This window comes from Petromyzon marinus, chromosome 1, assembly GCF_048934315.1.
Source record: "Petromyzon marinus isolate PM22_M1 ecotype Great Lakes invasive population chromosome 1, UKy_Petmar_22M1.pri1.0, whole genome shotgun sequence".
Taxonomy (NCBI): domain Eukaryota; kingdom Metazoa; phylum Chordata; class Hyperoartia; order Petromyzontiformes; family Petromyzontidae; genus Petromyzon; species Petromyzon marinus.
The window spans coordinates 29,471,414-29,496,580 of NC_133667.1; the positions used below are offsets into that span (position 1 = coordinate 29,471,414).

General features: G+C 45.3%; 1 protein-coding gene across 2 annotated transcripts in view; it reads right to left on the reverse strand.

Annotated features, from left to right (window-relative positions):
• LOC116939525 (A disintegrin and metalloproteinase with thrombospondin motifs 17) overlaps positions 1–25,167 on the reverse strand; it is a 122,696-nt gene that overhangs the window by 76,112 nt on the left and 21,417 nt on the right. Inside the window, exons 1-4 of one of the 2 annotated variants that reach the window (XM_032948026.2) lie at positions 9,476–11,924; positions 7,835–7,954; positions 6,142–6,869; positions 2,249–2,386 (exon numbers count right to left, since the gene is read on the reverse strand). In XM_032948026.2, the coding sequence (XP_032803917.2) occupies positions 2,249–2,386; positions 6,142–6,869; positions 7,835–7,940 (972 nt within the window). In that variant the 5' untranslated portion in view covers positions 7,941–7,954; positions 9,476–11,924. Of the gene's footprint in view, positions 1–2,248; positions 2,387–6,141; positions 6,870–7,834; positions 7,955–9,475; positions 11,925–25,167 lie in introns of those variants that run through there. The other variant, XM_076066707.1, reaches the window with a different exon arrangement.

The following is a 25,167-nucleotide window of genomic DNA, read 5'->3' on the forward strand; positions in this document are numbered from 1 at the left end:
TGAGAGATGAGACACAGAGACGGATGAGGTGCAACTGATGTCTCACAACGACGAAGTGTCCTGGACAATGCGCGAGTGCGTTCACGTTTCACGTTTTCCAAATAAACTAAAATAATAACATCATCCGTGATGTCCACGTATTCTCCTTGGGGTAGTTCCTTGTCGAGGCAGAGAGACGCTTGAGAACGAGCCGTGCACACACCCGAATAGCTCTCGCACTGAAGAGGAGCACCCATCACCAGCCGGGTGCTCGGTGACGGGACAGCCAGAATGTCCTCCCCTTCACAAAACCCGCGTGGTCACGTTCGCACTTCTTGGGTGGAGCAGTGGCATAGCAGTAGCTCACGCACTGCGCTACAAACCCAGCGACCCGAGTTCCATTTACAGCCATGGCTACAAAATGAGCAGTGAGCGGTGTTAGAACTGGTACTGGGCCGCCCATTAACCAACGTGCACTGGCCCACGTGGCGAAGTATGGTGGCAAACAACCCCCATGACTCAGGCTGCACGGGGAGGGCCTTCATTCATTCGAAAATTGACAAAGGGCTGCAATTTGTTTTAAACGCTTTTATTAGTTTGCATAAGTGTAAGAGATATAAGATTGGTCTTATATCTCTACGTGAGCAATAAAAGAGCACGTATCATTGTGTTGTCACTTCAAAAAAGACACCGAAGAGCTGTCAGTATGCATCCAAAACCGGCGTTCACGTGTTCCGATGCTCAAGCGAGAGCATGGCGGCCAATGTCACTATCAGCAGTGGCGAGCGTGTGGTGGAATTTCCGTACTGCTATGCCCGAATAAGAAAGTTTTCAATCAGTGCATGCTGGCAGCCGTGAAAATATTGATCAGAAACAGACGAAGCTAATGGACACTGACAAAGGAAAAAACACACAAAAGTTGCGATGTGCACGAAGAAGCGCGGAGGAGACGCACTTACGAGACGACGATTCGAACACATGGATCAGCAAATAAACACAAATCAAAGACATCGCATTGACTTTCGACTTAAAACTTTCGTGACTGCAGGAAATCATATTCTTTGGTTCTTTCGGTAAAGTCACAAAATCCAGGACGTTTCGATCGCAACACCGCCTGTGTTGCGATCGAAACGTCGTGGTTTTTATTTGCATCATTCTTTTGTTCTACCTACGTGACTTTACCCAAAGGACCAAAGAATATCACATTGACTGTTGTGGCAAGTAATGCACTTCGACAGGACCCATCACCAGAAAGAGATGATAGCCGGCGGACAAGGCTGGTGTCAGAATTGTAGCCAGTGGAGGAAACACGATTGAGTTGATGACCACCGCGGAGAGCAGCAATGAGGTCGGCTCGCGTGCAGGAGAGACATGAATTGTGGCATTGTGGGCTGCGAGGATTGGCATTGGTGTGGGCAGGGTCTTTATCCACCAGTGGAGAGACAATGGATGGTGATGCTGATGATGATAGGTGGTAACCCCTTTAACCGAACCCAGAGCGACGATGGGCTGCGTGAACCCTAGAGGGATTTAACTTCGCTTGTGGTTTGGAAGCCCTGCTCCCGTACTGAATTATACTCTGGCCCAAAAATTATATGTAACAAGGACAATAAAAATGGCTAACAGGGCGATTGTTTGTTTTTACTGCCTCTGACAGACAAGGAAGATTCCACGCTTCAACGGAATTGCCTTCTTTAGGAGGTGAGCCAGCCAAAACATTTCAAAATCTTCCTTTCCTCTTAGTGACAATAACAAAAACACCTGTTGCAATTTAAATAACCTGTTACATGATGCATTATCAGATGGCAGTGCAGCAAAATCCATCGTTGTACTGTACTATGATTCAATGTCTATGCTCCCCATCTTCGTCAACCTGCCCTAAAGGCGTTGTAATGTGAACTAACCCCCCACGAGCAGCAAGGTGTGTGGAGGCCCTCATCCAGCAGTGGATTGACAAAATAGCTGTACAATATAATTAAATCCAACCAATACCACTTTCAAACAAAATACAGATGTTCATTCGGTCATGCATGGGATTCCCACGACAATTTAACGCCACTGGCAAAGGGAGAACAAGAGGCTATGTGGTTTTTGAACGACGCATTACAGAAATGAAGACCGGTGATGAAAGTTAGGTACACGGGCAGAATACAGATCGCTGGTTTCAAACTCATGATGGTGGAGGGGGGGGGGGGTCTCCTTCGAAGGATTGAGGGTTCTCTTTCCAAAGTAAAACATCGTTGTCCTCAGAGGTATTCGAATTGCTCACCTGTGGGTCGTGACTGGACTTGACGTGCAGGCCAGACCTCCTGCTCACCAGATGGGGGAGGCCCAGCGAAGCAGGGGCAGCTGCTCCAGCGAGGGGTTCAATAAACAGTTGCTCTTCTCCAAAACGGATGAATCCCAGCTGTCGGCAGTGAACAACAACAAACAAATACACCCTCGTTCAATCTCAAGGGGTGGGAATGGTCAGGGGGTGGATGCTTTATGTGTTTTCCTGAGCATTGTTTCGCGTTACTTGATTAGGAAGAATATAATGCGCGTGCAAAGCGCAACATCTTAAAACGTCGCTTCGTAATACGGCACGGGAATTCGAGCCATAAATGGCGAACCGTGTGTAATCTATCCTCTGGCGCGTTCCTATTTAACTGGTTAAATCACCCGCAGCTTAAGCCGTCACACTGCCCATCGTCTTACGAAAATAAAGCAGGTATTTATCTCCGAGACAGTTGCCTTAAGTCTATTTAATGTCACCTCTTCATCCCAAACACCTCGATTGACTTGCAGGAAAAAATTGCGTGGCGCACTATTTCCATCGTATTAAACGTAAGTGTATAAATCCATTCGCCAGGCAGCAGATAAAACTAATTTCTTGAGAACGAATGTTTGCGTTTAGTTTGTTGTTCTTCCTCCGGCACCTCCGATTAGCAAGGTTGGCGACGCACGGTGCGAAAGAAGTTCAACATCATGCACACCAATGCAAGCATCTGATTTTTGTTACCAATGATAATTTACGTCCATTTTGCCAATCCACTGCCGGATGAAGATCTCCCCCTATGCCGTTATCAGTCACGGCAGTTGTCAGCGCGTGTTGGAGAAACGCCACTTATGTGAGCCATATCCAGGCATCAAACTCAGATTTCCTGGGTTCACGGGACAGTGCACTCTCCACTTCGCCGCGCCCTGCCACTATTGCAATCACGGTAATTAAAATACCGCTCTTGAATCCTGGTGCAAGGATATAAGGACTTTCAATCGACATTCCTGTACCTTGGAAGTTAAAATTACAAGGGGAGCGAAATCCGTGCACTCATGGCAAGGTTGCGTTTAGACTAGGTAGGGCGCAGAGCCTTGATTTTCCAATCAAGATTTTTTTTTTATATCAAGCGGCTTCACCCAGTGAGGCATTAATTTGACCCCCAGGAGGGGGGGGGGGGGGCTCGGCAAAGGGGGAGCCAGTGGGAGACTTCAAACGTATTCCGTTTCCACTTGATTAAAAGCAACATAATCACAGCAGACCGCAGTGTGCTTGTTTGTTGGCGGTGGGGGGGGGGGAAAGTAGGCTTTACGAATTCATCTTTCTCCCCGCAGACACAATACAACCAGCAAGAGGTATTTATAGCAAAAAAGAGGCCAGGGCATGGGTGAAAACGTACTTCAACGATGTGGGCAATGAAATTTTGTGATCGCATTATGCGTGATTATGTCCCAGCTACTTTCTTAGTTAAAAGCGCACCCGCCTGCTTCTGCACATGGGACACGCGTACTCGCACGCACACACCCACGCACGCACACACACACACGCACAGACCCACGCACAGACCCACGCACACCCACGCACACACACACGCACGCACACACGCACGCACACACCCACGCACACACCCATGCACACCCACACCCACGCACACACACACCCACGCACACACGCACACACAAACCCACGCACACGCGCACAACATTTACCAGGCAGCAAAGGGCTTCTTGAAAAGGCTATTTCAGGCGTCTCCAACGTCATGGAGCCCTCACTCCACCTTTGATCTAGAAAACCTAGCAAACTAGCCCGACATGTTGAATAACCTACTTTTTGTTGTGGATCAGAGCAAAATGAGCGAGTGTGTGCCTGCTGAAGTATAATGCGCCGAGGCAGGATGATGATAACACGATGTAACACAATTTTTGTGCCTGGTTAGTAAGTGTTATTTCGTAATTGCTTATGCCTAAAAAGTATAGAAAATGGATATTATTATTCCCCATAAACTTTGCTTTTGTGACCAGGACAGTGATGGTTTTTTTTTAATTGACCTATTTTCAATGTGAAAACGGGTGAATTTGTGTCTTTTCATTCACATAAAGTCAGAAAAAGCAACATATTAATAAAAATGTACATGTATTTATACTAACGAAATACAAAAAATACTACAAAAGATTTAGAAGTGAGTAGTTTTTCGAGATTTACGATTATACTGTAAATCACTTTCATGAATCAGCCCCCAAATGTAGTCTCCCATCATGTTCTCGTTATACTGTCCTTGGTAGCGGCGTGCAAATTCCAGTATATCCTGGTTGAAGCGCTCGCTTTCCTCCTCCGAATAGGCTCCCATGTTCTCCATGAATTTATTAAGCTGAGCATCAAGGATATGGACTTTGAGGGACATCCTACATCCCATTGTGCCGTAGTTCTTCACCAGAGTCTGAACCAGCTCCACATAGTTCTCGACCTTGTGATTGCCCAGGAAGCCACGAACCACTGCGACAAAGCTGTTCCAAGCCGCTTTCTCCTTACTCGTGAGCTTCTTGGGGAATTCATTGCACTCCAGGATCTTCTTTATCTGTGGTCTGACGAAGACACCGGCTTTGACCTTTGCCTCAGACAGCTTAGGGAAGAAGTCTTGAAGGTACTTGAAGCCTGCCGACTCCTTATCTACAGCTCTGACAAATTGTTTCATAAGGCCCAATTTAATGTGCAGTAGTGGCATCAGCACCTTCTGGGGGTCCACCAGTGGCTCCCACTTGACATTGTTCCTCCCCACAGAGAACTCGGTCCACTGTGGCCAGCCCGCCTGTGGTAGTGCGCCTTGGTGTATAAATCTTTTTGTAGTGATTTTTGCATTACTTAAGTATAAATACATGTTCATTTTGATGACTTTATGTGAACGAAAAGACACAAATTCGCCAGTTTTCTCATTGAAAATAGATAAATTTCAAAATATCGTTGTCCTGGTCACAAAAGCAAAGTTTGTGGAGAATAATAGCCATTTTATACACTTTTAAGGCATAAGCAATTACGAAATAACACTTACTACGCAGGAACAAAAAAAAATTGTCACACAGTGTTATGTGATGATGACGATGCCATTAACGTAACGATGGCAATGTGATGATGTTCGTGACGATGATGACAATGTGATGATGACGTTGGTGATGATGACGTGATGATGATGAAACGATGTAACGATGAGGACGCTGTCGACGATGTGCGACTGATCTTAACGCGACCTCCGTGCTGTTAGCAAGCTGTTGGTGCCTCTAGGCACGTTGCGTTGTGATATCGCCGCTGCCTGTAGAAGTATAACGAGGCGAGGCCCGAGGGGCAACCCCCCCACCACCACCGCTTGCTGTCACGGTCTGGCACTCCCCACAAAGTTGGCGTGGCGCCAGGTCGGGTAGATTTGCTCTCTCTCTCTCTCTACTTAAACCTGTTGGCTGATATTATTAACACGTGCGGCAAATATTCCCTGACAATTACCTCTCTCTCTCGCCCACCCTCGACTCCCCCTCCCAACACAGCACATCATCCCTTTGACCCCTATTTTCCAACCTCCAAACAGGCACACCTACACCCCATCTACGTCCCCCTCCACTCGCAAAAATGGCCCTTATGCCTCCCCCCTCCACTGCATGCTTGCGAGGTGAATTAAACCCTTGCAGAAGGAGACATGTCACTTTAAAGGCCTTACTTATCTGGCAGAGGTGTCCACAATTCACCCTGCTCAAAACAAAGTTTCCATGGATACAAACACCCGTCGGCTCAAGATGTCGTAACGCCTCTCAATATAGTCTTACTTAGCCTCGGCAATTGCTACGTCAACTTAAGCAAACACTTTTTTTTCTCACCATTATCGTCATTTCGCGTGTCTGCTAATAATACGCTTCACTCACCAGGCCGTTACACATATTCAATGTCACGGCGGAGTTGCGCTGCCCATGCACGAACCCACTGTAAAAGCACAGCTTCTCCTCCTCCGTCAATGTGTTTTGGACATCTCCGACGCCCGAGTTGTTTTTGGCCACGGATCCGCCGTCCCTCGACGGCCCCTTCAAATCTCCGTCGCCGTGCGCGTTCTTCGCGGGAGCGCCGCGCCCCTCTTCCCCGGCGTCGGTCGGAGCCGGCGCTCCGGCAGCATCCCCGGCGCCATCCGAGCTCCGCGAAGTCCGGTGGCTCCCGGGCGGCGAGCCTCCGACGGAAGCGGGGTCACGGGCCTCGATCGAGAATCCCTTGGCGAGGAAGCGGGCATCCCGTCGCAGCATGAGCACCATGCTCCTCCCGAATGGGGAGAGCCGCACGCGCAGCCTCTCCCCCGGCGGCGACGGGGAGCCCCTGGCCCAACGGGCTGCACTTTGGAAGGAACTCGACGGGTCGGATCCGGGGCGGGCTGCTGGAGCCGAAGCCGAGTAATTTTCGTGCGCGGAGACTTTGGAGGAGGAGGTGGCTGCAGCATGGCCCTGGATGGTTTTCGCATCGGGGCGAATGCCCTTCTGCGGGCCAACACTGGCACCCGGTCGAGGAGGCTTTTCTCCAGTTGAACTGGGCTGAAAATGCACCAAGACAGGAGTGACCACGTCAGTCTGATGTCGTTCCAGCATTTTATTCTCCAGCCTCACCGATTCTGCAAAAATGCATACAACATATCACTTGTTATATTTTTTTGTATAATTCAAAGCTCTCTTTTTTAAGAGAAAAAAAAACCTGCCAACCCGCACACACGCACAGAGACACACACCGGCTCTACAGTACACTTATGGTTTTATTGGAACGAGAAGCACGCAAAGCAAGAATGACAAAATTGCAGGAAGAAATCCCCAGATGAGAATCCAGAGCGGTGAACCGTCAGAACCCAGGCAGCTCCACACGCTCTGCAGGGTCCTTGTGTTATTGTTATTGTAATAAAATCCTTTATAGCGGAACAGGTGCGGAGGACTCTTGGAACCAGGGTGGGCCGTTAGGGGCGTAAGACCAAAACCAGTATACCCGAGACTAATTTGACAATTTAGGTTTTGTTATTTAATAGGAAATAATCATGTGAATTGCTCATTTGCAACAACAAAAAAACTGGGAAAGGTGGATGGGGTTGGGGAAAGAGAAATTTGCGCTGATTTTTTTCCAGACTGCATACTTCATTTTATAGGACATTACATTGGACTGGAAACAAAAACAGAATTATTTTCTAAGAATGTTACCGTGCCTTAGTTTGGTTCTACGAGCCCCACATGCTTAAATTAACCTTTAAAATCCTCAACAACCGCAAATAAAACAATTCCCCATATAAACGTGCATACTGGATGACCGTTGATGCACACGTCTTCTAAATACATAAACAAATATCACAGGATATAACTAAATAATGTAGTCGCAAAATTGAACATTAAACCACGATTATTTACCAAACCCAACAACGAACGGGCACAATTGTAAAAGTGCCCATCCAGTCAAGTATAACTGTTCACATGTATATTTTGTCACTGTAACTGTAGGATAAACTTGCAAAGCATCTACAACCCACAGAGGCTGAACAGAAAAAAACAGAATACACAGAGAACACCACCATCATCATCATCGCCATCATTCTCATACCTCCAGTGCCTCCACAGCAGCATAAGAAGCAGCTGATCCACAGCGGCACGGCCACAGTCACCTGCAGCATGAGCAGCCGAGGGGAACTTCGGACTGGAACTTTCATTTTGCTGAGTCGGCCTTTAAAAAAATATATTAATAAAAGGAAGAAGAAAAAAACGCACAGCACAAAGTAAAAAAAAATTAAAGCAAAACAACCCCCCCCCCCAAAGCCGCAAGAGACTGCGGCAAGATGCTTCTGAGCCGTGCGCTTAAAACAAAATGCAAAGCAAAAAACGTTTTTTTGGAACAAAATTACATGGCACTGTTGGAGTTACCACCCTACCACAACCCACCCCTCTTCTTCACCCAGTCCCGCCGGCTCCCCCCCCCCCCAACTCAGCCACCCCTAAACCCTCCCCATTACACAGAGAGAGAGAGGCACGGCAAAATGCGCATTGAACACACGCACCAAAAAAACCAGGTGCCGCTCTGGAACCCGTGGCGGGCCAGTGTTACGTAAAGATTTCTCGTTTCACCACACGCACACACATCCCTCCCACCCATCCACCACCACCACCACCACATACACCTCTGTATTCTTATATATATATTCTCTCTCGCTCCCTCACTGATGGTTAGCTAGATAGTGTTGGCTGTGCCTTTGGTCGGTAACAAATACAAGTTGGAGCCCCTGCACCCTAACACTCGCTGGCGGAAGGCCCTCCGCTAAAGAAGAGAGTTTCTAGGAGAGAGTTTCTCGGAGAGAGAGAGAGACCCTCTCGAGGTTATTTCGGCCTCGTCTCTCTCTCTCTCTTCCACGCTGGCAAGACGTCTTTATTATAGCTAGCTAAATCGGGATTCCCCAGGAGTGGGACTGGGATAGAGCCGTGCATTGTGGTTTTCAAAGGAATGTTTTCAGCGTTGAATGAATGACAAAACAAAATATACGTTAAAGAAATATATTTTTAAAATCGTAAATTATCTATGATCGTTCACTCGCCTCGGTTGCAATGTATTCAATAGGCACGCCTCCAACCTATTCACCTGCTTCTTGTTTGAAAATGCGAATGTGTAGAATTCACGTTATAAAATATGTGAATATTCGAACGTATAACTACGTTTCAACATAATTAACTATATATACTGTACTATACACATAACTTGTACACTGGCTCTTTGTATCCTGTGCTGTGATTATACACTTGGGTGTACACTTTAAACAAACTCACAATGAACTAACAATTAGCCCTCTGGCAGACTCGTCTCTCGAGATTTGCCAGAGTTCTGACGGGCTGTCTGCTGCTCTTAAGCACCCACCGAGCGCTGGCTACGTTCGGTGCGAAAAAAAAGTCAACAAAAACACGAGCGTGAAAAATGATGTAGTCAATACGCTGACGATGACGGTGGCAATGTGAGGATGGCATTATAGTGTGACTATTATAGCAATGTGATGATATCGCTGATGGTGGTGACGATGATATTGACAATACGACGATGATGATGATAACAACGTGATGATAATGTGATGATGTTCGTGAAGATGACGTTGGTGATGAGAACAATGCGATGATGCCGATGATGACCACGCGACGACGATGACGTTGTCGATGCTGGTTGATGGTGGTGGTGGTGGTGATGTACTCCTGATGTGAACGCGACCTCCGTGCTGCAGCGAGCTGTTGGTGCCTCTCGGCACGAGTGCGCTCCGAATCGCACCCCCCCCAACCACCTCCCCAGCACGCAGAAGGGGGAGGGGGAGAGGCTTCCCCGCTGCAGGTGATTGGACGACGGCTCAAACATTCATCTCCTGCGCGCGCTCCCAACTCAGACAAAGACAAAGATCCCCCCGGTATGAGCTTAACAGACTGGCGGGGCAAGTGCCGTTCGCGAGCACGGCACACGAGGGGGTGGGTGGCCAACACCACGCCCGGCCGCCTTTGTCTCTCCCAGTGGCGATGTTTACACACCGCACCAGGTACTCATTTGAGGCTGAGTCGACCTAAGGGAGGCCCGGGGGACCGGTTCAAATAATCGCCACTGGTGTTGGCCGTGAGCGGGAATCGAACCCGGGTCGCCAGGTTGGCAGTGCAAGGCGCTAACCGCTACACTTCCGCTCCCCAGAACATGCACGTTCACACACGCACACGTGGATACACATGCACGCGCACTCCCAGACAGCCAAGTGCACGCACACGCACGCGTACACTCAAGTACACTGACAAAGACCCCCCCCCTCCCCCGTATAGCCTTTAACAAACTGTTGGGGCAAGTGCTGTTAGCGAGCGCTTATTTAGGTCGGGGATGAGTGGCTAACACCGCGCCCGGACGCCTTTGTCTCTCTAGTGACGATTTTACACATCGCACCAGGTACTAATTTGAGGCTGAGTTGACCTATGGGAGGCCCGTGCCAAATTTCAAATATTCGTCACGTATGTTGGCTGTGAGCGGGAGTCGAACTCGGGGCGCAGTGCGCTAACCACTGCGCCACCGCTCCCCACTGTGGCACCTACATCCATTGCACGTACATACATCTACACACTGTCAACCCACACCCCCCACGCTCCTTTCACACTGATAATCAAGCAACTGATTATGGGGGGAAAACTGTAAACTTTTACAAACATTAATTTCTCCATTGTACAGTGTGTAATATCTAGCCTTATAAAGTATTCTGAAAGAGGCCAGTCAGCCTAAACGTCCATATTCCTGTTATTTTCTCTTAATAACAGGAATAGAAAATGTATTACAGTATTTGCAACTCCACTTATATTTCATTTGATATCCTGCATTATTTTATAATATAGCTTAATAAAGTGCAATATTTAGTTTTGTTTTAACGACCAATTATGTCCACAAATGTGTAACAACGCACAATAGAGAGGTGATATTCATTCGGTTAATAATGCCAAAGATAAACTCTCAACTGGAAAAGTGACCTTCATGGCCGACAAACCTGCAAATGAAATATTTTACATTGACAATTGCGTTTTATGGTTTTGCGTTCTTAGTTCTCATCAGGCAGCCACTGTAGCAAGGGCTCTCTTGCCAGATTTGACATCAGAAGGGCAGGGGATGCCAAGCACCGGACAGCAGAGGGCACTGAAGCAAAAAAAACACCCCGTTGTTGGACTGCATATCTGTGCTATTTAAGTCACGCTCCTCCGCTTTCATCACCAACGTCATCGAGACATGCCCGGCTTGTGTGGTATCAAAGTCTTGTCACATTAACCCCCCCGCCCCACGATCCACACTTGGTGGGATGGATCTCATCCAGCAGTGCACGCACGTATTAAATAAACTCATTAAAACAATTTTAAACAACGGTTTAGTTAACAACTTCGTTTAACTCACGGCCGAGAAGTACGTGAATGGTGCGGCGCATGCTCCCACATGAACGCTTACTTGAATTAATAGATCACTTCTGTAACTCGTTCACAAGGAGCAGGAGTTTGACCTACACAAATATATAAATAATAAGGCGTCCATACTAAATGTAAATTGCTTTAAAATAGCGAATTAATTGATTGATTGATGCCGATTTTGACACAGGCATGCATTGTCACCGGATCTGAGTAGGTGTGCAAAATGTGGAATTGATTGGACAACGGGAAGTGGACTAACTTTTCGATTTAAAGCTTTCGTGACTGCAAGGATTCATCTTCTTTGGTTCTTTCGGTAAAGTCACCACGTAGAATGAGAATAAAATAATAAATTGATAAAATAAAATAATAATTCATATTCTTGGTTCTTTCGGTAAAGTTACGTAGAAGGTAAATAATAAAATAATGCAAATAAAACAATAAAATTCTCACGACGCTTCCATTGCAACACAAGCAATCATCATCAGGTGTGAAAACCACACCTGATGATGACTTTAGCGAAAGAACCAATAATAAATTTCGATTTAAAGCTTTCGTGACTGCAAGGATTCATCTTCTTTGGTTCTTTCGGTAAAGTCACGTAGAATGAGAATAAAATAATAAATTGATAAAATAAAATAACACAATAATATTCTCACGACGTTTCGGCCACAACACAAGCGGCCTTCATCAGGTGAAGGGACGAGACTGTCTGGTAGGACAGCGCTGGAGTGAAAGAGCCACGTTCAGATCACGCTGTTCTCCAGACAGTCTCGTCCCTTCACCTGATGAAGGCCGCTTGTGTTGTGGCCGAAACGTCGTGAGAATATTATTGTGTTATTTTATTTTATCAATTTATTATTTTATTCTCATTCTACGTGACTTTACCGAAAGAACCAAAGAAGAAGAACCAATAATACTTCACTGCATTTCACTGTAGCACTGTATATAACTGACCTTCAATTTGTTCAAATTCACTGCTCTGATACTTTATTCTCTTCTTCTTTCGGTCGCTGGGGTTGAAATAAAATGGAAATCGATACAATATCTGGAAAACCACCGCGAAATGTCTATTTTGCCATAATGTAGAAGCATAAATTAGACTTGCCTTTTGTCTCAAGTGCTGAAGAAATAAATAAAGACACCAAATCTACTTTGTTGCTGCGTTGAATTATTTATTAGATTCACTTTCAATAAAGAACCGTCAAACTTAAAGCGAATTTGCGAAAAAAATTATTTACGCTCGACCTTCTGCGTGAGTGTAAACATCCACCCGCTCATGAATATTCATGAGGAGGGGGGGTGAAGCATGTGGAGTGACGTCACGCACGTGGCACACAGACAGACATTATTGGCTCATTATTTTAGTAATGTGTTGACTACAAAAAAACATTGACGCTACCTTGGTGTATTGACTATCAGGCTGAAATTGCAATCTCGGAGGGCGTTGGATCGATCTCCCTGCACGAGCAGTCGAAACAATGGGGAAAGGTTCCTAAATCCCGTCCACCAAGAAGTATAAATGGGTATAAGTTACTGTGAATGGGTTGATCGGCAGGTCGCGAGTAGTGGGGCAATGCGCGGGTGCCTCCCACGTCTTTCAAGACGTCGTCAGGGGGCTCTACGGAACGCTGGCTGGTTGGAGGCCTTTCTACCAGCAGCAGCATGGGCAAAGCAATTGCAGGGCTGCACCGTTACCTTTCGCTTCCCTTAGCTCACATAGCGGCACTCACGGACTCCTCACCCGCTTCACCTCTCGTCTCCAAAGGGAGCCGCTCTTCACTCTCCCCACTCATCCACAAAGCATCTCTCCAAACCCGAGCGTTATGAATTGGCCAGATTCCACTTGTTGACAAACACACATAACCCACGCGATGTGGCCCATTGTTAATGAAGGTAATGGACTTTAATCTAATTCACATTCGCCAACACGTGAAATAGGCTTAATGGGGTTTTTTTTTGCCTTTTAGCCACAAGTAGGTACACACACGGCATGGGAATTGACATTGTGCTGAGTGGTGCTCTAGTGCAGCGGTTAGTGCGCTGCATTTCGAACCTTTCGACGCAAGTTGAATTCCTGAAATTGGCTAATACCAATGGCAAGTGATATCGGAACTAGTCCTGGGCCTCTCCATCTCTCACCAACCTACATTCAATCAGTGTGGAGAGGTATGGTCAAACAAGCCCATGACCGATATGGCACTGGTGGCCTTCATCCAGCAGTAGATTAATAAATGGCTGTAAATAAAGCTACATTACTACATTCTTATACATATTCTTAGCTCTTTCGGTAAAGTCACGTTGAAGGGAAACAATAAAGTAATAAAATATATATTAAACAATAATATATATTTTAAGAATATATCTAAGAATATGAATTACTGCAGTCACGAAAGCTTTAAATCAAAATTCTTATACATTGCAAGTGGTATATAAAACATCGTACGTTACCACAATCACCGTGGTATCTGGAGGCCTTCATCCAACAGTGGATTGACAAAGGGCTGATTATTCATGTTAATAAACATACAAGGGGCCTGTCTCACCACATTAAAATAAATGAACACTTTAGTCGAGTGGTTCTTAACCGTTACTGCAGCCTTACACCCCTTTGGTTGTCAAACGTAAATAGTTTTTATAATGTTAATAAATATCTCGGTTTGATGAAAAACATTAGTTGTACTTATGTGACCGTGCTTAATTTACAAGACGCTTTGATACATTAGCGGAAAGCGCCTTAGAAATTAATGTCAATTATTATTGTTAATAATTTGTTTCGATGATTTACCTTCTAAACGAATCTGGCATGTCTGGCACCCCCAGAAAGGGCATCTCACATCCCCAGGGGATGCCTGCACCACACTGCTTTAGTCAATCGGCCTAGTGAACTTGTGAACCAACATTTTTCCAGCAGCATTTGCTCAAGCAGGCGCCATTGTGTGAGAGGCCCTGCACTTCACCAACCCGTACTAACCAGCGTGGTGAAGTATGGTCAAACAACTCCCATGATTGGCATGGCCTGGGGAGGTCTTCAGCCAGGAGCAGATTGATAAAGGGCTGACAGATATTTTTGTTTAATTATAAGGAGCAGAATCTTATTTTCTTGCATTTTTTGGCCTGGCTGATGGTGTTATACACTGCCATTTCAAACGATTGAAATCGCGTGTCATGCAACTTTCATGAATTCCACTTGGAGTGCCCATGGTGAAAAGTTCACCTTAAACTATAGTTAAATCAAGAGCCTCGTACGGGAATATCGATTTAAACATCACATAATACTCGTATCATGTATGGATTAATAAGTAAATTAGTGTAAACTTTTATCAATGCGCATATAATAATTCCAATTTGTACTTGTAATCTATCGTTTGAAGTCACATGTTCTGGAACACAAAATGTGAATAATAGAGATCACCATGCATCGATGTGTTTGAAAATGTAGCGTGCAAACGTTCATTGGTGATGTGTGCAGCGGTGCAATGTAACAAGTCGTATGTGTGAGTTGTTACGCGAACCTGGACTTTAAGTCCATAGCGCTTGCAATCACTTTGATCTATGTTCTTGCCCATTACACATTACAGTTCGCATTGTTCCACTGGCGTTACATGTATGAATACTGTGATGCGTCGTTCACACGTTGCAAGCTCTCTCCCATCTCTCTCTCTCTCTCGATGTTATTCCAAGCGTGCATCTCTCCGCGCTTCTGTGCGCACTTGTCACGGTGTTCTACATCGATTTCCTACGTCTCTGATCCACACGTAGTAGCAAAGAGCACAGCGCAGGTACAATGACGTCATGTCGACCGCCAATAAACATTTGGCGGCCTTGTTGCGGGACGCGTCGCGAGAAGGGGGTCGAGAGTCAGGACGGCGGTGGTAGCCAAGGCAGGGGAAGTCACTCGGGAGCCCGCTCGAGGTGGCCACAGCTTGGATAAGCCCTTCGCCCAGCGCTGGATTGATCATAGCTGCCGCTTCATGACGAGGATGACAACATCGCGTGCAAGTGTCGCGTGCAGCCCTTGAAGTTGTGCCAAACAACAGAAAATCATTTACATCCCAAAGCCACCGTGCAGCGCACGCCATACGAGAAGATATACTCACCGTTCATTCACAGCACCGTCAGTTACCAAACCCATCCCATGGGCTTACTGGAATAAAGATACTGCGCACGGAGGCACGAAGTGCTGCAGATAATTAGTTTTTTTTTCTCTTATTCGAATTGCGCACCGCGTTGCATTTGGCCGGGAGCAAAGGCCAGCATGTGAGTGAGCCAGGCGTCGTGCGCGCGCTGAGAGCGCCTGTCAAAAGCTGCGCAGGCCAACACAGACAACTAACCCATGCAGCACATTCATGTACACGTTCACTCGCGGCTTCATTATGAACCCGTCAATTGGCAAAGCGTTGCGAGGAACTCTCGCAGGGAACAATTGGGGGCGTGCGTCGATATATTAGCGAGTGGCATTATAGAAACCCTAGATAATAGCTGGCCAACCCTTACGGACACGTTGAGTAATTAATGCACTTTGACTCTCCATTCTTCCCTTTATTTTTTTTTTTAATGTGTGTGGCTTTTTTTTATGGACGTAAATTTGCAAAACAATAAGGGTCATTAGAATTCAGCTACGAGCTCACTGGGGCCACACTGGCAACAGCGGACTTCACAGGACGCTCTCTCCAGACGACGGAGCTCTACAAGTGCCACTGTAGCCTCACACCTTGGCCGTGCGTCACACGCATCCCGGTGAAATTGCGGTAACACCGTGCTCGTAACGCGTGGGCAACTGCCGCACAAAACCGATCTGCCTGCCTCGACGACGTCTCCCCCCGCAACGCGCGCTGACGGATGCCCTTGAGTGGCCTATTGAACGGCGAGCGGCGGTGCAAAACAAAACAAAAAATCCCGTGCGAGTTTTTTTTTTTTTTTGCCGAAGGAGAATGCTCGCTTTGGTGCGGGCCACCCCCCCCTCGCTCGCTCGCTCGAGCCGACCGCGCCGATGGTTTATTCCGCAAAGGACGTGGGGCCACCTCCTAACGACTCGCGTCTGTGGAATTGCGAAAAGCCACACAAGTTGCGGCGGCCAGCTGTGCGCCTTTTGTTATCCCGGGAGGCCCCCCACCACCACCCCCCCCCCCCATTTTTTCCCAGCATTGCGTGGACAAAAGTCAGTGCCCTTTCCAGTCTGGTGAAAGAGGGATTTTTTTTTGTTTAAGATTTCCACAAAAGATCCTCACGTATTGAGTGCTCGGATACTGTGAGCTAAAAATAAAAAAAATGTGTCCCAGTTTGCATTCTTTCTGCTTATCCAGGCGTCAAAAAAGTTCCGAAACTTAATAAGGAGGGCAAGGAGACGCGTGAAGCGTTTTCAAATAATTTAAGTCCGCGCCTTTTGTAAGCGTAAGTATTGCTGCGTTCAGAAAAAAAAGAATTGCAAGTCATATCGGTGTTTTGAAATGTGTTTATTTTAGCGTGATCCTTACCTTCCTGCCGTGAACGTTTTTTTTTTTTAGGAATGCCACTCTTTCCGTTCTCCATTTGTTTTGCGTTGTCGCCGCCAACTTGAACGGCCAGTTGAATTATGCAGTTCGCTTGCCGCTCACCGGAGCTGTCGTGTAAAACGAAAACGCCAAACCGGGAGATTCGCGCGCGTATCGCCCTCCGCGATGCATTTTCTGCAACGTCGCTAAACCTTGCAGAGCACAGCGCAGCCACGAATGCGGTGCCGTTATCGCCGAAGCGTTACACACGCAACCAAGAGTCATAAGGGCGGTTTGTGCAGCACTGTTTTTGAAACGCGCATCAAACTTTCCTCCATTGGTTTGTTCCAAGCAGCGTCGAAGGTGAAGAGTCGCACTGAGATGACAGGCTGACGAAAGCGGGTAGAACAAGATGCGGTGCAGATTTGGTCACTTCAGTTCAATTCAAATCTATGTATATATTGTTTAATAACGTTAGTGTCCGTGGAAATGTTTGTATGAGAATTGGATTTTCTACAAAAATCCAATTCTCATAACATTTTTGAAGCAATATTTTGATGATCAAACTTTGGTTAAGATACCAATTGCCCCACTCTCTAAAACCTAATGCCTCAATTTAAATTCCCGACCTCAGCTCACGTCAGCTGCCAGGGGTAGCTGAACCGGTCCTGGATATTTGCTTCACCAATTTGCACTGACCAGCGTGGCGAAGTATGGTCAAGTAACCTCCTTGCCCAACAATTCATGGGGAAGTCTTCATCCCACAGTGGATTGGCAAAGGCCTGTAAATTATTATTATTATATTTTTAACATTCACTTTAAGCTATTTGGGCGTGTGCTCTAGTAATTGCTTGCAGACTTCGCTGGGCGATGAAAATCGATCTGTCGACTCCGTGCAAGCCAGCTTTGGTAGCAAGGGTGCCGACCACTGCACTGCTTAACCATGCACCGTAAATTCACTCCGGTGACTATGGTTAATTCAAGCGGGGATATATCTGGATACAGTGAGGGAAAAAAAGTATTTGATCCCCTGCTGATTTTGTACGTTTGCCCACTGACAAAGAAATGATCAGTCTATACTTTTTATGGTAGGTTTATTTGAACAGTGAGAGACAGAATAACAACAGCAAAATCAAGAAAAACGCATGTCAATTTTTTTTATAAATTGATTTCCATTTTAATGAGGGAAATAAGTATTTGACCCCCTCTCAATCAGAAAGATTTCTGGCTCCCAGGTGTATTTTATACAGGTAACGAGCTGAGATTAGGAGCACACTCTTAAAGGGAGTGCTCCTAATCTCAGCTCGTTACCTGTATAAATGACACCTGTCCACAGAAGCAATCAATCAATCAGATTCTAAACTCTCCACCATGGCCAAGAGCAAAGAGCTCTCCAAGGATGTCAGGGACAAGACCTACACAAGGCTGGAATGGGCTACAAGACCATTGCAAAGCAGCTTGGTGAGAAGGTGACAATAGTTGGTGCGATTATTCGCAGATGGAAGCAACACAAAGGAACTGTCAATCTCCCTCGGCCTGGGGCTCCATGCAAGATCTCACCTCGTGGAGTTGCAATGACCATGAGAACGGTGAGGAATCAGCCGAGAACTACACGGGAAGATTGTGTCAATGATCTCAAGGCAGCTGGGACCATAGTCACCAAGAAAACAATTGGTAACACACTACGCCGTGAAGGACTGAAATCCTGCAGCGCCTGCAAGGTCCCCCTGCTTAAGAAAGTACATATACATGCCCGTCTGAAGTTTGCCAATGAACATCTGAATGATTCAGAGGACAACTGGGTGAAAGTGTTGTGGTCAGATGAGACCAAAATGGAGCTATTTGGCATCAACTCAACTCGCCGTGTTTGGAGGAGGAGGAATGCTGCCTATGACCCCAAGAGCACCATCCCCACCGTCAAACATGTAGGTGGAAACATTATGCTTTGGGTGTTTTTTCTGCTAAGGGGACAGGACAACTTCACCGCATCAAAGGGACGATGGACGGGGCCATGTACCGTCAAATCTTGGGTGAGAACCTCCTTCCCTCAGCCAGGGCATTGAAAATGGGTCGTGGATGGGTATTCCAGCATGACAATGACCCAAAACACACGGCCAAGGCAACAAAGAAGTGGCTCAAGAAGAAGCACATTAAGGTCCTGGAGTGGCCTAGCCAGTCTCCAGACCTTAATCCCATAGAAAATCTGTGGAGGGAGCTGAAGGTTCGAGTTGCCAAACGTCAGCCTCGAAACCTTAATGACTTGGAGAAGATCTGCAAAGAGGAGTTGGACAAAATCCCTCCTGAGATGTGTGCAAACCTGGTGGCCAACTACAAGAAACGTCTGACCTCTGTGATTGCCAACAAGGGTTTTGCCACCAAGTACTAAGTCATGTTTTGCAGAGGGGTCAAATACTTATTTCCTTCATTAAAATGCAAATCAATTTTAAAAATTTTGACATACGTTTTTCTGGATATTTTTGTTGTTATTCTGTCTCTCACTGTTCAAATAAACCTACCATTAAAATTATAGACTGATCATTTCTTTGTCAGTGGGCAAACGTACAAAATCAGCAGGGGATCAAATACTTTTTTTCCCTCACTGTATGAGAGGACGTATACGAGAGATTGAGGGATTGTGGAGATGCAAGGCCAGCGAATGCCTCCCCCAGCGCCACCCCTCCTCCAAGCCCTGAATCACCCCCACCCCATCTCTCACCCCCCTCCACCCCACAGCTCCAATCCCATACACGTACGCAAGTACACGCCGTGTCACAGCAGGACTATTGCTGAGCTCTCAAGGGCACGTGTCAAAGGTGGAGCAGTGTTAGTGCAGGTATTGCAGTGTCCCACAGAGCAGCGTGTATCAGGCCCACAGCCGTTGCTTGTTTTAAGAATTAACAAAGAACAATTTTAATACAGCCACCAATGTTCCTTGTCCACAGGGGGTCTTCTCACTTGACCTAAGGAGTGCGTGCAGTGCTAATGCGCAGAAAAATGTTTTTGCCCATTTTCCTGGTGTGAATTGATGGATGTTTCTTTGCTTTCAAAAAAATGTGGCGAGAAGGAGGTGGGAGGGAAGAGCTAAGAAATGGCAAGCTAACGTCTTCTCCAGTTCTGCAGTTCCTCTCGACTTGACCACAATTTTATTTTTCCTGGTGATTGATTGCGCGTTGCCGCTAGCGCTAATTTGTACACACGTGCAATGCATCGATCTGGAGATAAACATTTCTAGGAAAAAAATTGTTTTAGAGTCATGCCGAAGTCTCATTTAAATAAGGCACGTTCTGAATGAGACACTGAACATGTTTTAGCTCTCGTATGTTTGAATGTTTATTTTGCACGTTTGATAAAACCTGTTACTGTTTCAATAACACCCACAAGATAAGCAATTGATTAATATATACAGAGTGCATATTAAAAAATAATACTATCTTAACTAAATTAGTATACAAATTTAGATCCTAAATTCAGTGCGCATAAAATGTATGTGTGTATGTAAGTTTGGAGCAGAGTGGTTATCACACCGCACTATGACCTGAGTTCGATTCCCATCTTTGGAGTACTGAGCCTCCCCTAGGTTTACTCAATCTTCATAATAAACATTAGAACTGGGGATACAAAAAAACGGACAGGAATCAATCTGGCCACACAATTCCCATTGTTGCAGCAATTGCTAATGGAAATTGCTCCCACAGTCTATCCGAGAAAGGGGATCTTTGTTTTCGTGTGTGTGGAAGACATTATTCATTTACTATCACAAATGTCAAAACAGTATTTCCCTTGAAATGAAATGAACTAAAGAAAGAACCTCCCTTGTGTTATGTCAGTAATCGGCCTGGAATTACTTGTCAAAAGATAAAGTAATCTCTCAGCCATGACAGGGGGGAGCAGGAGAACAATGCCTAAGTGATAGTCACAATGTTCATCGGAGACAAGGCAGGAAAAAGTTGAAACACGACTGGTTTTTACGGCATGGGAAAGTGGATTTAACCCTGTCAAGAACATTTCTATACTCACCTCAGCAGGGTGGCCCTGCTCAGTGAACTGTAACCTCTGCACAACATGGAAAGAAACAATCCAAGGTCCACACATGGATGGACAGCCAGCGGATGGAGCAGGAGGTGGTCTGGGCGGTGGGGTTACACGCCGACACATTCCGTCCTGGAATTTTTGTGCCCCTGCCCGAGCTGAGAATAGTCGGGTATCCGTCACCAGCTGAGCACTTTCGCGACACCTTCGAGGTAATGCGTGAGTGACAAATTAAAAATAAAAAAGCGTTTACGCGTGGCCAGGCAATTCGGTGCCGCGCGGGACTGGAGACAATGGCAGTGTCGCGCGATTTAGTGTCGTGTAGAGTGGTGCGATGCTAAAAATATATTATTCGGATTGATGTTACATTGTTTCATTTGGGCATTGTTTTGTCATCAAAGCTACGCTTTATCGAGCAGTGTTATTTTGCACAGATTGCCGGCTTTGGGATCAGGATGAATGTTACATCCTTTCTTTTAACGTTAACTTTGAGCGCACGTTCGAATTGTTAAATGGGTTCGCTTGTTTTAGTCTTGTCATTTTAAACACGTTTCTTTCCAGTGTCACCTGAGCACAAGGCTTCATTCTGCAAGCGAGAAGACATCATTTCAAAGGCGATGATGATGATGATGCAAATGATCGTGAAGATGATTATAATGCGCAGGCTATCAGAACCAGGTAGATTCCAGTGTAACGAAAATGTTCTACTCTCAGCAGTTTGGCTTTTCAAGCACTGTACCACCGAATAAATGTCAAACTTGAAATGCCAAGAGCAGTAATATACAAGGGCAATGAAGCCTCTTCCAGGCGTATAAGAACGTTCAATCACAAATGTAATATTGACTAAAATCGCATACTTGGCTCTCTATATATGCACCCAAAATGAATATCTAAAAATATCCACTCGATATAAATCACCCACAATGTTAATGCCACGTCTCATAACGCAAGCCGCGTTTTTTTGCTATCGTACACCAAAAAGGTGCGACGTGAAATGAAGGCCTTTCTGCTGGGTTGCCACGAGGGCCCAACAGGACACTTGGCGAAGCTGAGCCAAGGGTGGCGAGCGATGCGGGATGGCTTAGATGCCTGTCGGTCAGCGCACCGGGGACCACTTCAAAAAGCCCGCAAAAAGAATGTGAAGTAAGGCAAGAGGCCAGTATTGTTTTCTGTTATTACACGGATGTTGTGCCGTCACTACATTCGAGGGGCATTACGGAGATTAGTGCAGCTTCTCTGTACGGACGGGGTTGGGAGGTGCTGACTAGCACCGATAAATCACGAGCCCACCACCCTGTCATTGTCGCTGCCTTTCCCCAAGTTGCATTTTAGTGTTGAAAAATCGGCACGAAATTACGTGCGCGCAATTCTGTCCTTACATGCTTTATTTATGCTTGCTTGTTTATCTTGCGTGGCTTGCTTACCTTTTCTCTATTTTTTGCACTCCTATCGTTGCTTTTTGTACTGTTTTGTTGTTGTAACTTGCTGACCCAGCCCACATTTCTCCAGTTTTATTACCGACTGATTCTATTCTTATTGTAAACTCCGCATAAAGCCTTTCACCTCAAGCCATCTTCATCCTTAAAATGTGTTTTTGTTGTATTTTTGGATAATATACTGATACGGTGTAAGGGGAATACAATAAAGTAATTTCATGCTCAATTAAGCATGGGACAGTGGCTCATCTCCTGTCTGCAGCCCTGAGTCATTGGTAGAAATTCCACGTTCGTATTAGCAGATAGAGTTGTGCCATAGGATAACCACTTTTGCCATATATGCTACACGAATGAAAGTAGCTTATTCAAAAAGACAATTAAATATATATTTGCAATGATATAAATTGGAAACCAAGGAATTATGCACATTTGCACTTATATATTTAAGATATTTTTTAAAAAACATACGAACTATACATACGTACTACTGAGATTCTTCACGCTAATAATATCATATTTGCTATATATATGCATGTGCACAGCTATATCCATTTCAACTGTGTCCAACTGAGAAAATGTTTATAAATATGGAAATGTACCCTACACAACGCAAGCACTTCTTAAGGCTCTTCGTTGTAAAACACATCCATTTAAAGCTTTTGTGACTGCAAGGATTCATCTTCTTTGGTTCTTTCGGTAAAGTTACGTAGAATTAGAATAAAATAATAAAATAAAACAATAACATTCTACGTGACTTTACCGAAAGAACCAAAGAAGACACATTATCCAATTCCTGCATAGTTAGTACTGTAGTGGTAATTCACTGCTGGACGAAGGCCTCCTCATGCCCTGTCAATCACAGGTGGTCTTTGTACACACTTCACCATGCTGGGGAGTGTGAGTTGGTGAAGGGGGCGCCAGGATCAGTTGAGGTATCACCTGCCATTGATGTGTAGCCGTGGCCAGGAATCAAACTCACGTTAGACACATAGTTCATTGTGCAGTGCAGCTTGAATATAAGCAACACCTTGTTGATGCCATTCCTGTCTGCTCTGGAAAAAGGGCCATTGTCTGAAGCATTACCCTCCTCTATTTGTTCTGTTATAACTTGGAACGGTGTTAATCACAATCGTCAAATGTTTCAATCTACACTTGTGTAATGACTCCGTACTTGCGTAATCACTCCGTACTCGAACTTTAGAGGTTTCTTTAATTTCACGTAACCTAGCTTAGGACGCCGTCATCATGAGATAATGCCCACGTGGAGATCGTATGACCGAGCAGACAGCGATGACGTGAAGACAGTGATGACTTGAAGACAGTGATGACGTAGAGACAGTGATGACGTGAAGACAGCTACGACGTGAAGAGAGCGATGACGTTCATAGTTCATAGTTCCATTTATTTGGTATAGCCCTGTGAGCCATTCGGCTCTTGAATCGGGTGCAACCGCAACAAACAAAAAAACAAAAACATGAACAAGAAAAACATCTTAAAGTGACTATGTGACTGTGCAAACAGAAAATCCAGGAAAAAAAACATCAAAATATTCCTGAAATAGCACCGTACACCAATGCTGTGTGCAAAAATCCCAGTGGGATACAAGTCAAACAACAACAACAACAACCACAAGACAAGTAAGATTAAGGCCATCAGTCTAACTCCGTACTACAATAAACAAAAACATGGCCAAACCAAAAAACTTTTAGAAATCACCAAAATAAAGCCATAAAAGCAATGTAACAGTGATCATAGGAACTGTGACCGATTTTTTTTAACACTAAACTACATAAATAACATGTAACACCAAACCCTAGAGCCATTGCTGGCTGCATGAGTCACTCCACAACAACAGGAGCATCAGTCGGAGAATCACATTTTTCAATGCACCTTTAAGATCAGCACACTAAATCAAAATACAGTTAATACTTTGCAGCGGTCATCCGGAGCGAAACATTTTATTTTATTTTAGGCCACTGAATAGCAGTGGCAGCTAGGGGTGTACAACTCCTCTAGAGCAGTTTTGAGTGAAGATCTCATAGGTAGTGATTCAAGTTGCAGTTTATTGGCAATAGTATTCCAGACCCTGGGGGCATCAATAGCAAAGGCCCTTCCTCCGGTTTTTGTACGGCAATAGGGAATGTGAAGCTGGTAAATGAGCGAAGACCTGAGGTCAAATTTGTTCTTTGAAACAGAGAGGAGATCCAGCAGGTAGTCTGCGGATTTTTTTGTAAGTACATCGTGAATAAATAAGATCTGGTGCACAAGCCATCGAACATTAAGAGATGTTAAGTTTGACCCAATGTAGAGATCACAGTGGTGAATCCTATATGGGCAGTTCAATGCAAATCTTAAGGCCGAGTGATAGATGGAATCAAGCTTCTTCAGTACATTACTTGGGGCTGATTTATACACGATATCACAGTAAACAAGTAGAGGCAGTATGGTAGCTTTTATCAATTCCAAACGGAACATAGGGGGGAAGCAGTGCTTGTGTCGATACAGGAAATCAATTTTTATTTTTGTCTTTTTACCAATATAATCAATGTGATCTTCAAAATTCACTTTTGAATCCAGGATGACCCCCATATACTTATAGATCTTGACTTGCTCTATTTGATAATTATTTAAGGAATGTAATTGGGGAAAAATAACTTCCTGCTTTAGTCCCGGTGAGAAGCATAGCACCTTGGTTTTGGAGGTATTCAGGACTAGTTTAAGAGCAACTAGCTGATGTTGTAGTTTGTTGAAATCACCCTGGAGCTTAGCAATCACATTATCCGGAGAGCGGCCAGCAGTAATCAGTATCGTATAATCTGCAAAAAGATTTACCCTGGAATGATCCAGGTCAGTGCCCAAGTCATTGACATAAAGAGAGAACAAGAGGGGGCCGAGGATGGAACCTTGTGGAACCCCTTTTGTTATCTTAACACTGTTTGACCTCCAACTATCTGTGAATACAGTTTGGGTGCGAGAAAAGAGGTAATTTTTTAACCATTTTACTGTGTTTTCGGAAAAACCGAGGCAACTTAGTTTACTAAGCAGGGTGTTGT